Raw genomic sequence first — 14,639 nt, 5'->3', positions numbered from 1 at the left:
AGGCAGCCACACAGTTGCACACATACTCACAAGGGTTTACAGTGTATGGCTACAAGACACACCGCTGGCTCCGCAAGATATCAGTGTTTTGAATGACATCATGGAAAGACAATTAGTTCCTTGTTTTTGCAAGACAAAACTCTACATGGCAAGCGGACAATCTTCACGCTTTGTCTATCCAACTTGTATCCAGGTCACCTTGATGATTCAGTATAAGCCACACTTACTATACTAAGCATGGTTCGGTTTAGTTTGCTAGTATGTTTTAATTTGGCAATATCCACGTTAAAATTTCATAATTTTGAATTTCTAAGCTGTATGCTGATTTTCAGGAATATAAATATGTTCCGTCTCATCTGTCCAAAGCACATTTGAACCAAAAGCTTCGCAGCAGCATGCCAGTGTGCATTCTGACAGATTCCAATCTGACAATAATGATTGATAGATAGGGTGGAACATCTAGCTCAGTTAAATTGGAAAGTGATGTAAAGATTAATCTTTTCATTTCCAGCGTTTGTCTTAATTAGCTTGATGGGTGCGATGGAGATGACTCGTCACATCTGCGGCCATTTATACTCTCAGTCACACCTAAATTAGTCTTTGGTGAACCCAACATGCATGTTTTTGAAAAGTAGGAGGAAGCTGGAGAAGAACACAGATAAGCAGAGAGAGAATAAATCCTACGTTCATTCCAATAAGCTTCCTCCTTCAATGTCCGTCCGTCTGCCCATCTGTCCGTCTTTCGGTTTGGGCTCATCCATCCATCATCCTTCTTACAGTCAACCAATCAATATGTGATGTCAGGATGAGGTAAGTGATGAGTTCAGAGTCATAAAGCCACATGATAGGCTGACACAGCGCCATCAGCAGCTGCGGCTGGAAATTGATGGAGCCCAGAATTCTGGCTCATATTTCACCCATTTCTCCCTCTCTCGTGCACACGCAAACACAAACACGCGTCTAACACACACACACACGCACAAGCACGCACACACAATAAGCATCCCATATCTCCTGCCACAGAAATGGATTTTTCCCCAGCAGACCACACAGGGTGGATTCATATCTCTATTGATTTAGATGTGGTGATGAACTGAAAGGAATCAAATGAGATCAGCCTGAGAAGTAAATTGCAAATTAATCAAATTAATCTATTGAAGATACAGAGATAGAAAAGGTTACAAATGTTCAGAAGGTATTCGGTTGCACCAGAAAGCTGCAGCAGGGAAGTTAAATCACACATGAATGATGAGATACAAACCAAAGTGGGATGAAGGTCATCAGGAACACAAACTCCAGCTGGGACACACACACACACACACACACACACACACACACACACACACATGTGATTTTCAGCTTTTTGCTGGCAGAGGTTTCCACAGTGACTTACTTGCTGACTTTGTTTGACGCAGTTTTGGATCCAAATGAGGCCCCTTCCTGACACTTATTTTTACCCAAGATTGAGACTGACAATACCCAAATAGTGACGTAAAAAACGGAAATAATTGTTTCCAATTATATACAATACCCATTTAACAATTCCTCCCTCAAATTTGAGTCTCAGCACCTGTCTCCAACAATATGTCTAATCATGAAGGCGCTCATTCTGCCATGATGGCAGAAAAAGCACACATCCTCCATTTAGGCAGAGGCGGAAGTGAGGTTGAATGAATGTCATTGTGTTGTGAATGTATGTGGAGGAGGGAGGGAGGGAGGGAGGGAGGGAGGGAGGGGGGGGGGGGAGCGAGGGCATTGGCTCACGTTTCTTCCATTTGTCTCCCTTGGTAACAGAGGGAGATAGTCACAACCTCGGAGCAAACAGGAGGACATCTGGACCTGCTACTCTCTTCCTCCTTTGTTCATCTCCCTCTCAAACTTGTCTGTCTCTTCTCTTTCGTTCCTCTGCCCTCCCTCCCTCCCTCCCTTCATTTTTTTTTCATATTCTCCTCACTATGTCACTCTCTGGGGGCTATCAATCATGGAGGCTGTGACGGCAGCCAGGCTGTAGGTGGTCATGCCGACGGCAGATGGCTCTTTATCGCTTGGGCCCCGGCCTCGCCATGACAACCACAGAGAGCAGGAAGTGACACGTCCAGCAGAGTGGAGAGATTCGTGTTGACAGGGCGCGCGTGCGCACGCAGTCCGATCTGGCCATCTAGCCATGGTGCTGTGAAAAAGTATTTGCCAAAGGTCAAGTTCCCACTTTTTGCACTTTTCCCTCTTGAATGTTTAACATCATAAAAATGTAAATATCAAATGCAGTTTTGGGTGAGTTTGATTATTGGGGGGGAATTATAAGATACTAATAGAAGACGCTGATGACGAGAAGAAAAGACTGAAAAGGTCAAAGTATTCCTAAGAAAGGAACTAGGGTACACACGCTTGGTGTGTGTGTGTGTGTACGTCTCAGTGTGTATCTCAGTGTATCTGAGTGTGTGTCTGTCTGGGGCGGCTGGTGGATTTCACGTTCCACTTCCTCTAGCAAGGCGATTAGGCCAGACGTCTGTCACACACACACACAACGCCGCTCCCCACTGTCTGCTGGGATAAACACACACTCCTACACACAATGTTTGGAAAACTGACATTCTGTATGATTTTTTAGATAGCTGAGGAGCGGACACACCAAGAAATCTTACTCTCTCTCACCACTATTACAACTGTAATTTAATTTTTTTTTGCCCCATTTGTCTTCTAATAGCAACAGAAAATTACAGTAGTAAAAGTGTATGTGATTCCTAAAACTAAAAATAAAATTCATTGATCAGTTCAGGCAGAGTGGTTAGCATCCGCCTCAGTTTTCAGGTTGGTGGTTCAATCCTGGCTTAAATAAAACTGCTTGCGCAACATTGTAATCCAATTTATGATGTCACAGAGTAATTACGTAAATACAAGGCAAATGATTATTCCCAAGTGATATAATTTACCCTGGCTGTGGTGCTGTTTTCCAAAAAGCTAAAATATATATTTATCGTTCATCTATTTTAAAGCATTAATGCCAAATTTTAAATAGGATTTTTCCAGAAGAAATGTCAAATACCTTGTTTGGTATAAGTTGAACAGCCACCATGAAAGATGGTCTGATATCGTTTGCTTTAATTTGGTCTTGTCAGTGGCCTTTAAAAAGTGATGCAACGTCCATCTGTTATCAATGAATTACAGCATGACGCTGAGACATGAGCAAGCCCACATGGAGTCATCACTTCCATCGCATCGGAACATTCCGGCAGAAATCAGCTAAAGCTTCATGATGCATTTGCTCCTCAAGTAGATTTGAAGGAGATAAGTAGTACGTGTGATATTTTGAAGCGGCAGTAAGTACAGCGTTTGCTTTAGAAAATTGCACAAGAGAATCTCCTGGACCCCGCCCTGAAAAACACACACAAATACACGAGCGTGCACGCGCGCACACACACGTAGTCTGGCTGTCAATTTCTATTTTGTGAACGGCTCCTGTGAGAGGGAGGCCATTTGACTCCTGGCTACAGTAAAGTCAGAGTTTTTTTTTAACTTAAACTCTTGACCAGTCAGTCAGTGCAGAAATTGCATTTTCTAGTTGTAAAACAATGCCCTAATTTTATTTTTAATTCAAACCCCCGCAAAATGCAAAATAAAGTAGGTAGTGACAAGTTGAGGTTTGGTTTCCTAGGCCAATATGATGATTCACTTTTATTAAAAGCATCATAGCTACAAGTCATCAATACATGACGTCTGGGGGGAAAAAGAGACACCCAAAACAAAAGAAAAAAAAAAGAAAAACAAGGAAAAAAAACAAAACATTTACATTGTAAGTCTGTAAACTTCAAGGCTAGATAAGAATTTTGAGGTAATGCTCTTCAACTTGCTGGCTAAAAGTAACAAGTCCATTTTCTTTCAAAAAAAGTAGCTAAGTAATAAAGGTACCTGATTACTTTAACTCTTTAACACCAGTGCATCAACAGGAACAGAGTGAGACAAAACTGATTGCAGTACTTATTTGTCATCAGTTACAGTTTTAGTTTTTTTTCTTTTCTTTTTTCTATTAACACGACACTTGTGGTTTAATTCTTAGAGTCTGTGTGTTGGGCGAGTTATGATGGAACATTCAAAAGCTGCCATAGTTATTGCTGTCTCAGCATCACAGAGATGTGACAAATTGAATGTGCGTGTGTATGCATGTGTGTGTGTGTGTGTGTGTGTGTTTGTGTGTGTGCTGGTCTGGCTGTGATAGTGAATGTTATGATCAGATCTGCACTTTCAAATATTTGAAGCGCGTGTGGCGCTTGATTTATCTCGTGTCGCTTAAGCCATTATTTGGAAATCGAAACAAATCAGGCACTACTGTTGCTTTTCAAGTATTCAAAATAATAATAAAAAAGACACAAAAAAAAAATGCCAACTCATTATTCATTGTTGACCTTCATATAGTTAGAAGAACATGATTCAGTCCTGTTCTGGCCAGGTCTGGTGTCAGTGTGTGTGACTAGAACAACAGTCTCATTTAAGAGAGGGGAGCAGCGGGTGGTTTCGAACCAGCAGGGTGTGACCATAATGAATCCACCTGAAACATCCCCGTGTGGCTCCAAATCCTTTTATATGACCCTCTTGGGGAGGTGGCTAGTCCGACCCCAGCCCGCGCGCCAAACTGACCAATCAGAGCTCAGCGGACGGCAGACCCAGCCCGTCTGCCTTTGCTGTGCTACGAAACTAGCTCCCTTCCAAGTGACAAGACAAGATTTGGAGACTGGCAGTGGAAAGACTCAAAACTGGCATACAAACAGTGTGGGACAGGGGCTTACCAGTACAAGCGAGGTCAGCTTGTGTGTAGACACATACTTTACACGTACACACAGCTGAAGGGAGGGGGTGGGAGGCTATTTGGGGTGTGTAGTGGTAGGCTGGTAGGTTGTGTGTGTATGTATGTGGTAGTCATGTTGGTGTGCCTCCTTAAGAAACCTACAGTAATACGCTACATCAACTCCATTTCCAATTTTGGAGACCCTGACGCTACTGACGTAGAGCAGTCCGTACAAGCACGAGAAGTTGAACTAAAACACGGTTCGAGAGCTGAAAGCAGCAGCAATAATGATAATCATAACGATAAGAATGATGATAGTAGAAATAATAGCACTACTGGAACTCTGTGAAGAACATGTGGAGATGCAAACTGGCCAAAAGTCTTTGAGGTGAACTGTGACTACACTAACAATCCAATTTAAGTTAACACACACAGACCTTCTGCCTTTCTGGCACTGAGGCAATATGAGCCGGAGGAAGGGAGGGAGGGAGGGAGGGAAATAAGATTGTTGTGTTGGTGGAAGCATGTAAAAGAGGTGGGTGGGGTGGAAAGGAGGAAGAAGAAATGTCCACTGCCACTGTGAGTTTTAAGTTGATTTCAGTCCATCAGTCACTCTAATCGTCGTCTTCCTCATCTCCGATCATCCCTCCATCCTCCATAAGCGATTCCTCGGCTTCACTTCTGGTCTCCTTTGCGGCTGCGCTCTCCTCAGCCAAGTCACTCTCTCCCCTTCTGGCCTCCTCATCCTCATTCTCCTCGTCCGCCATTTTTGGCCCCTCTGCCTTGTCGTCGTCTCTTGAAGGCTTTGCGGCCGCGGTGTTGGCCTCTGGCGCTCCTGCGGCGCTCTGAAGCTCAGCCAGGGTGGAGGCGGCGGGGAAGCCGGGAAGGCCGAGACCCCCGAGGCCAGGAGGTAGGAACATTGAGGGGTAGAGGAGGCCAGGGGCCATGGTGGAGAGGAGGAAAGGGTTGAACGCCAGAGAATTGGCCGACATGCCGGCGGCGGCGAGCAGTGCGGCGGCTTCGCCGTTGATGGAGGAATCAGCCGGGGAATCTGTGGCTGGCATCTGAGGGGTTGCACTCCTATTGCTTTGGGATTTCTCCATCTTCTCTCCACCTTCCTCATCCTCTTTGTCAATTTTCACCTTTCTGACAAGACGTCCACCTTCAACACCAAGAGCTTCCTCCTCATCCTCTTTGTCTCCACCCTCATCACCATCCGCCCCATCGTTGTCCTTTTCTTTTGTCTTCCGTTTAACTTCCTCACCTTCTGCCTTATCTCCTTCCACCGTGCCATTGGTGTTCCCTGATGCGGAGGCCACAGCGGCGTTGGAAGCAGCGGTGGCCGTCGCCAAGTTTGCACCAAAGAGCCCCCCGAGGCTGAACATATTTGGGATCGCCGCCGCCATGTTGGGCAAGCCCCCCATGCCGGGAAGCATGAGGGGTAGCATGGAGGCGGCGGCGGCACTGGCAGCGGCCTGCTTGGGGTCAGTGGTGGTGGGAAAGGCCATAAGACCGGCGGCCAACTGGAGGGACTGGAGGCTCTGGAGGGAGGACAGATCCATTCCTCCGAAGAGGCTGTTCAGCAGTAGAGGGTTGATGCCTCCTATCAAACACACAGTCACAACCTCATAATACTTGAAAAAACTAGTATGCTGACTAGATGCTGCTTTCTTACCAGCCGACGAAGCGGCGGTGGCCAACGAAGCTTGGGCAGCCTGCGCAGCCGCTGCTGCCTGGGCGGCGGCGGCCGCTTTGGCGATCTCAGATTTGGGTCGTCGTCCCCGACGTCGGACTCCCTCTTCCCGAATGACAGGACCCGTCAGCAGCCGGTCAAACATGGCTTCTGGGAGAAAACCCTGGGTACATTTGTATGTTGGGTTAGAAAATGATTGTGACCAATTCCATCAATTTCTATGGTGTAATTGTAGGTCGAGAACACTGTCGAACATTTTGAGAGAGGGGGGGGGTGTCACTCACCGACTGTTTGACAATATCTGTCCAATCAGATGCAATTGAAAATTCCGGGTTTTCCAATAGCCATCTTGGAAGTTCTTTCATTGGGGGAGCCATGGCCCCACCCATCTAGAAGAAAGGAAGACTGACTTAGTTTCATATAATCAATGAAAAAACCAAAACTCCAAAATAACACAACTTCAGTTCTTACCTTGCGCCCATTCCGTCGGTTGACCACAGGCACTCGCTCATCTCCTGTCAGAGTGTTGATGTCAATCTTGTTGGGGTTTCGACAGCGATGACGCTTTTGCTTGGGCTTTGAGAACTGAGACATCAGTAACTCTTCATTCTTCTAGAGTAGCAATGGGGGGGGGGGGGAAAAAGCATCGTTTGAGAAAAAAAATAAAATAAATGAAGGCAGATAAAACAACAATAAAACGTACTGGTGTAAATCCAGACATGTCCATGGTGTACGTAGGGTGCTGCCTCAGCCACTCGCCGAGCTCTTTGTTGGAAACGGTTGCCTCCTCTTCCTCCATGCTACCAGACGCAAGCGATCTTCCACTGGGGCTCTGTTCTGACACTGCTATGGGTCTGTGCGCACGGGCAGGATCCTGGCCGCCTTCTGCACCTGAAACCTTGGTACCATCAGCATCATCCTGAGAAGAGAGAGGAGAACATCATTTTGATTTCTGTAACTTGACTGTGCGGTTGATTTTCTAACAAACGCACCCCTACAGCTCTTTTGTTGCCCATAAAGAGCAGCTCCATGCCCTCGACATTTTTCCTGCGCCCCCGCCTCCTCCTCATCATCGGCAGGTCAGCTTCCAGTGAACCGTTGGCTCGGTGTCCGGAAGGCGGGGCTTGCTGCAGCAGCTCCATTTGGGCCTTTAGGGAGGGGTTGGTCACCAGAGCGCTGGGGAAGCCAGCCAATGAGGGAGAGCTCTTGTGTTGATGGTGTATACCCTGGGTAGCAAAAGGACGCAGTTTTAGAGACTGAAAAAAAAAAAAGTTTTTCTTCCTCCATGAGAGTAAAGGCTCGACAAGCAAGACAGCTTCTAATAGAGGAGCACACCTTGGTGAGATCCATAGCCTGACTCTGGGACTCCAGGGTTGCGTGGCTCTCTCTCAGTTGAGCAACCATCTCCATCAGGTTGCGCCTCTTGGCTGCTCTTTCTGCCTCAATCTCGATCTTCCTCCTTCTTCTCCTCCTTTGTCGAGGCGCCGTTAGACCCAGAGGATCATCCTAAAACACAAAATCAACTATTACCGCAGCCATTCGGTCTCCGGACAAACTTCAATACCACTACATTTCTGCATTAAAAAAAACATAACTGACTTATCAGTGAAGGTCAGGTTTGACGAACTCACATGAACATGCGGTGAAAGCGTTTTATCCTCCATCCCGCCATAAGGGGTGTGGATCCCGCTCATTGTCAGCTCGCCCAAATTTCGCCTCTGCAGCGGGCTCTCGCTTGCCGTGGCTACTGCTGCTGCGGGCATCGTGGAGCCATGACCTGGCATGAGGTTGCTAGGAAAGTCAAAGATGTGCCGTCGGTTGACAGGCCACTTGCCCTTCAGGACAGCCTCGCAGATGTTGTCCATCCTGTTAATCATCACTCGATCCTGTGATGTGGAGAAAAGCAGAGTTAGATGAATACAATCAAATCATTTCCTAACCAATGTGGACTCTCAAAAACAGAATGATGCATTTTCATAAGACGCACCTTAGGCCAGAGCGTGAAGGCATACGTTCTGTCCTGCAAGGCCTGCAAGGCCGAAGTTTCCGTCAGGTCATCAGGGCAAAAGCCATCTCTGGTTTCATCTCGAACAGATGTGCTCAAAGATGCAATGCTCTCCTCGTCAAAGTTCTTCTGCTCCGAAACAGCACTCGCTAAGAAAAGATAGGGAAAGTCATATTTAAGGCTTAATTAAGGAGGGCTTCAAAATTGTCATCAAGGGATGCAAGCTCATTTTATTATCTGCCCCTGGTACTGAGGACCCATTTAAACTCTGTCAAGTCTTGAGGGAGAAACCAAAAATAGGCCTCTGAGCAAGTCATGTAAAATCATATGAAGTAGGCAACCAGGAAAAAATTATTCAAAATATATACTGTAGTTAACACACAAAAGAACATGTTATAGTAATTATTTGAGCAAATAAATTAACACTGGAAAAAATGAAAAAAAAAAAACTTCATTTAAATCAGAAGTGTTTCTAATCAATAAAGTAAACAAATTCTCGTACCTTCAGCCTGCGATGATTTCTCGGATTTGTCATCTTCATCCATCCTCTCCTCCTCTTCCGGGCTTTTGTCGGCATCAGGTGACTTTGGAGACTTGCTGTCTTCCCTCTCCACTCCATCTTCCTCCTCTGTAGCATTATGACATGTTTGTGCTTCAAGATCTTCCGAGACCTTTGATATTATCTGGTCCCCGGCAGTCTCAACGGGAGCCGCGCTTGTCTCGTCTTCAATTATTTCTTTGTCTTGTTCGGTTTCCTGAGAAACATTTTGAGTATTCTCCTCGCTGGTCTCTTTTTCTGAGGTGGGTTGCGTCTCTTCTTTAACATCTGACACTGGTGAAGCTGTGGCCGCCGCGTTCTCAACTTTAACAGCTGCCTCGTTTTCCTCCATTTTTTCAAGAGTTCCAGTCTCCATGTCATCACTGGCATCCTCTTTCTCAGCTTCTATTTTAACTTCAGGCTTGGCATCTTCATCCTCAGTTTTCACCTGGGTTTCCTCTGCTGCCACTTTAGCACTACTAATGGTTATTTCAGCAGAAGCTGCAACACTCGCCAGCTCTGCAGGCGTGAGGAGAGCTGAAGGGCTGCTCTCTGCTGTTCCTATCCCACTTTTGCAGAGTTCTCCCATGCCGAGAAGAGTCCCTCGCTGGCTAGTAACGCGCTGGTGTGCCTCCAGAAATGACAAGGTAGGATCATTTTGGATGTGATAATCCGTTCGACTCACACCGTGCTTTGAGGCTCCGAGGAGGAGGTCCCTGTCATGGCGGCCACACTCCCACCACTCTGGAAGGTCTTGGGAAGGCTGACAGAGTTTGAGGCGTTCCGACAGTAGCGGATGAGGGAGAACTTGCTCTCTGATGCGGCGGAGTAATTCAATACGATACAATGTACGAGAAGCACGTTCCTCTGTGATGGGGTCGATGATCAGCGTGGGGTCGGGGAGTTCTGCCGAGGCGGAAAGATACGTTCAGTTGCTTAATGTGTTACAGGTAGGAACGTCAAAACCATAATGCGCTAACATTTACGAAGGAGGGAAAGGGTAAATAGAGTCAGATGTGGACGCGGGCGTCATTTCTCACCTGTGTCGGTTTTGACCTGCATGCGACAGACACGTTTGCACATTGCAATGAAGGAATAGTAATATTTCTCCAAGCTTTCGTCTGTCTTTTTGTCCAGTCGGGCAAAGGCTCTAAATTGGGTCCAGTCGAATTTCTGACTCTGGGTGTCAAAGACTACTCCAAACGTGGACACGACACGGTAAAAGTCAGCCTCCTCACGACGAGTCCATCTAAAAACAAAACAGAAAATTCTTTCATGTAAATTCTGTATTGGTGACACGACAAAAGAATAAAAATGTAAGAAATAATTTTACCTTTGCCGTCTTTCCTTATAGTACATGGCTCCATCAGTCATCAAGGTGCTTGTGGTCATGACTGGTGACTCATCTGTTATGAATTGTCCCCCTTTAGCAAAATAAGCACTTCCTTTAGTTAGGTACGGGGTTCCTTCAGCGATGAACACTGTTGTTGGATCTTGGATGTAGGCTGCTCCTCCTCCTGTTGCATCTGTAACCATTGTAATGGTTGGTAAGAAGTCCCGGCGTCGTCTTCTTCGCCCGTCGGGCCTGCTGAGGGCCTCCTGGCGAAGCTGCTCTCTGCGATTGGAACGCTGGTAGGCAGTGATGAGGCGGCGTAGACGGGCTGTCAGAGCCGACGCGGCCGGCCAATAGAGTCGCTCGTTGGAACCTGCAGCCCCGCCCATGGAAGGCACACCTTGGCCATTTTCATCAGATTTACCTTTAAGAGTGAGAGGGTAAAGATTTGAATTCGAGATGAACGTCAAATAAAGATAAGGGGGAGGGGGGGGATATACCAGTACACTTGCTAAATTTTTAAAATAAAATGTTTCAGGTTCATATTGATTGACAGGTTTTGATCGATTCATTTATAGTTGAGCAATTAGGAAACATGTTTCCCTTTTGATTAAACAACACAATAAATAGATATACCAGTACACTCGCTAAATTTTTAAAATAAAATGTTTCAGGTTCATATTGATTGACAGATTTTGATCGATTCATTTATAGTTGTGCAATTAGGAATCATGTTTCCCTTTTGATTAAACAACACAATAAATACCCTCAGCTTCTCCATCCCCGGTGTCATCGAGAGGAGAGTTGGTGAAATCATCCATTTCATCTTTAAAAGGCATCCGAAGAGGCTTGTATTCTGGATCTTCATCCTCACTGTAGATGCGTTGGAAAGACATGCAAGGAGTTCACAATTTTATTATAGTCATTATTATTTGGACAAATGTTAGAAGAAGATTGCATAGATGACTGTCCCATCTTACCCTTCGACGCCATCTGCCATCATATCGTTGCCCCTCTGCTCAGCGGCAATAGCCTTGGCGTCAGGCATACCCACCCTCTCCAAAAAACACAGAGTGGGGTCGGCTCTCATGGAGTTATACTTTTCATAACCTGACGAGGAAATGTAAGACATGTAAGTCTGAATTTTAAAAAGTCACACGCAAACAGGCTCGAGATTTACCACAAAAATCAATACTCCTGCCAAAATCAATTAGCTTTGTATGTCGCCGCTATAGCCAATATGCAATCAGCGTCAACGTTAAATGAATGAAAAGCCAAAAAACAGAAGCAGAAGGCCTGACAAGAGGAACCAGCTGCTGGCAAGACAGGCAGTCTGTGCACGAGTACGTTTGTGTGTGTTGTCCGAGTGTGTTTGTATCCATGTAAGCTTGTATCCATGTGAGCCTGCAGGTGCTCTGTTGTGTCAGAGAAAAAAGGGGAGGAGAACAAGAGGAAGACGAAAATGTGTGTCATGGTGTCTGTGAAAGTGAGCGGGGTCGAGGAACAGTACGCGTGTGTGTGTGTTTGTCCGTTAGGGGCATTGAGGCAGAACTTATTAGATGTGCAGGATCCTACAGAGCTACATCGAAAAGAAGAAAAACAAAAAAGGGGAGGGGAAAGTAAAATACAAGGGGTGGGGCGGGAGTAGGTAGGTAGTAAGTGAAAATTAAAAAAACAGATGAGGTGTGGAAACAATAGTTTCGAGGAGAAACAAAACATTGTGACTTTAGCGTCCTATCCCGTTTGCTTCTGTCCATGTTTCGATTCGAAAAAATGTGAGTCATTGATCCTAAAATGTTAATCAGCGGAGACCATCACTCTTAGCGTGCGCTTTTGTGTTTTTTTGCACACACACACTGTACACTACATGTGCGTGTGGATGTGTGTGTGTGTCAGTCCCCCCTCCTCAAGGGCCTCCCTGGTGAATGGGGATTATGATTAACTACGGGTGAGCCCTTTTGTATTCCTCTATGTGTGTTTGAGTGTGTGTCAGTCCTAATTGAATCATAGAGGGCGGCAATCATGGAAAAATGACGACGATTATAACAAATTAATATGAATGGAAGCCTCCATTCACAACAAAGCACAAATAATAATAATAATAATAGACATCAGCAGCATGTAGAGAGCAAAGGTTAGGTTTATCAACACTGCATGCAAAAAAAAATCCAAACGTTTCCACCAAAATCTGTTCGCTTCATTTACATTGATGTATTTGCAACATTAAGTTCTCGAACAGAACGGAGAGGAAAACAAACCGAATCAATGTTGAACATGAGCCATCAATCACACACACCACAGCACACTGAGGCTGACAGTTGCATGCCGCTGTCACCATAGAAACACCAATCAACTGCTGACTGGCCAAGCGCTTTGGATGCGGTGAGATAGGTGGATTTATTGTTTATGTTTTTATTGGAATATGTCTGAAGGCTCTGGAATGCTTTACACGTGCATTCGTAAATGCTAGTAAAAGTATCGACAAAATATTTGTTTCTGCAGCCATGTTCGTTTTTTCCACAAGATTGTTTCTTACCATGTTTGAAGACACCTATGAGCAGGGATTTGTCTGCTTCACTGTCCCACCAGTCTGTGGGGACCTCTGCATGGAACGGCTGAGGAATCCAGAAATCCAACTCGCTGAAGAGCAGATAAAACACGTCACTTGACCATCAAGCCAAATAAAACTCCTATTTTCATCCAAATACATGTTTAGTAAAGCAATATTTCAAATTGACATCTTATGAAGCAATTTCATTGATCTTACAGAAGCACAAAAGAATTTCTAGAAATCATTCATACTTAGAGCATTAAACTCACTGCAGGGGAAAGGCGAATCATATTTGCATGATAATGAGGAGCTGGCTGCTGCTGGTAAGCAAGACCATGTCATCATCTTTACTAGTTAATCATCTACACATGTAGTCACTGTTGCCTCTATTGATAGCATTTAATAGAGGTGTGCAACGGCCAAATACACAAATTGGATCGGATTACTTATTAATAACAGAAAAAACCCATGTGCAACGTAAAAACAGGTCCATCATGTAAGACAATATTTTCCATGCAACCTGCTCCACAGATACCTTCTCCATTATGGCACCAAAATACAAAATCCTCGATTATGGAAAGAGACCACAATACACAATATGGACAATGGACGCCGAGAAACAGAGGGTGACAAGAGAAGAGAACAACGCAGGGAAATTGTCCCTTATCTCGGAAAACAGCAGCATGCCCGGTCTTTGGCAACGCACGCGCGAGAGTGTGCCAAGGCGGACGTGCTAAATCCCTCTGGCATATGTTGGCACGATGGCATCCCGTATGCCTGCACTTGCTCTCTCTCACTTGAACACATGCGTGGCTATGGCAAAGTAACCATCGTGTGAGTAGGGGGATTTAGGGGTGGGGGGGGGGGGATCAACACAAACTAGACATGCTGGAGATTATAAATACATTCACATCTGGGTGAAAAGGTTCTAAGAGGAAGATGGGGAGTTGATGAGACCAAAGTGGTCTGCAGAAAGGACAAAAAAGTGTATGGACGGAAGAGAAGGTAAAAGCAAAAAGTTGAGGGCAGAAAAATTACCAAACCTAACCCATTGAAAATAAAATGGGTCAAAAAAAAAAAAAAACTTCCCCGAATAATTTTATGAAGACCTTGTGTTAGGAACAGAGGCTGCCAAAGAGGCCACTTGAAGAGCCGAAAATACACTCGAGTAATAATTCATGCCATGGTCATAAATAACTCTTTTGCGGCTCACTGTCAAGATGCCTCCATAGGCATCTGTTTTATAATAATCCGTGAGAAGTGGTGCAAATCATATCACGTTTGTGATGAGATATCTTACCATTGTAATATAACGCAAAATTGGAATTTATTTTCAACTGATTTAATATCACTATTAAATATCCTACACTGCTACCTTTTGATTGGCTTTGTGTGCATTGTTCCATAAAGCACTTCAAAACATGATATTTCTTTGGGATGAATGAATTTGAATTAGGATGACTTGTTGAATATGGAGTAATGTTAAAAGGGAATAAAAAAAATAGCTGGACAACAGGGACAAAGAGAAGAAATGGTGCCTCAAGAGAGAATTTTTTTTTTTAAATTATGATGAAACAATTTAAAGTACACCAACCTGGAGTCAGCTCCATCCAGAATGCGTTCTGCCTGATCTCCAATGACTTCTTGTCTCAGATAATAGAGCATTCTCACCCTCAGCAACACCCTAACAAAGGCATGGGGAAAAAAAAAATGTCTAAATGGCCTTTAAGCAGTGGGAC

The 14,639-nt window shown here is 45.0% G+C and overlaps 1 protein-coding gene across 6 annotated transcripts in view; it reads right to left on the bottom strand.

Annotated features, from left to right (window-relative positions):
• Positions 1–3,639: 3,639 nt before the first annotated feature.
• The window catches only part of chd7 (chromodomain helicase DNA binding protein 7), a 40,443-nt gene continuing 29,443 nt past the window's right edge, over positions 3,640–14,639 (bottom strand). For all 6 annotated transcript variants that reach the window (XM_049746312.1, XM_049746308.1, XM_049746313.1 and 3 more), the window contains 16 exons: positions 14,495–14,584; positions 12,886–12,989; positions 11,330–11,459; positions 11,116–11,222; positions 10,350–10,773; positions 10,057–10,265; positions 8,981–9,922; positions 8,461–8,627; positions 8,105–8,359; positions 7,809–7,979; positions 7,466–7,699; positions 7,177–7,392; positions 6,945–7,085; positions 6,758–6,862; positions 6,456–6,636; positions 3,640–6,383 (listed from right to left, as the gene is read on the bottom strand). In XM_049746312.1, the coding sequence (XP_049602269.1) occupies positions 5,395–6,383; positions 6,456–6,636; positions 6,758–6,862; positions 6,945–7,085; positions 7,177–7,392; positions 7,466–7,699; positions 7,809–7,979; positions 8,105–8,359; positions 8,461–8,627; positions 8,981–9,922; positions 10,057–10,265; positions 10,350–10,773; positions 11,116–11,222; positions 11,330–11,459; positions 12,886–12,989; positions 14,495–14,584 (4,465 nt within the window). In that variant the 3' untranslated portion in view covers positions 3,640–5,394. The remainder of the gene's footprint in view (positions 6,384–6,455; positions 6,637–6,757; positions 6,863–6,944; positions 7,086–7,176; positions 7,393–7,465; positions 7,700–7,808; positions 7,980–8,104; positions 8,360–8,460; positions 8,628–8,980; positions 9,923–10,056; positions 10,266–10,349; positions 10,774–11,115; positions 11,223–11,329; positions 11,460–12,885; positions 12,990–14,494; positions 14,585–14,639) is intronic.

Source organism: Syngnathus scovelli, chromosome 17, assembly GCF_024217435.2.
Source record: "Syngnathus scovelli strain Florida chromosome 17, RoL_Ssco_1.2, whole genome shotgun sequence".
NCBI classification, from domain to species: domain Eukaryota; kingdom Metazoa; phylum Chordata; class Actinopteri; order Syngnathiformes; family Syngnathidae; genus Syngnathus; species Syngnathus scovelli.
Note: the sequence above shows the minus strand (reverse complement) of the source record. Positions and strands in the feature narration are given on the sequence as shown.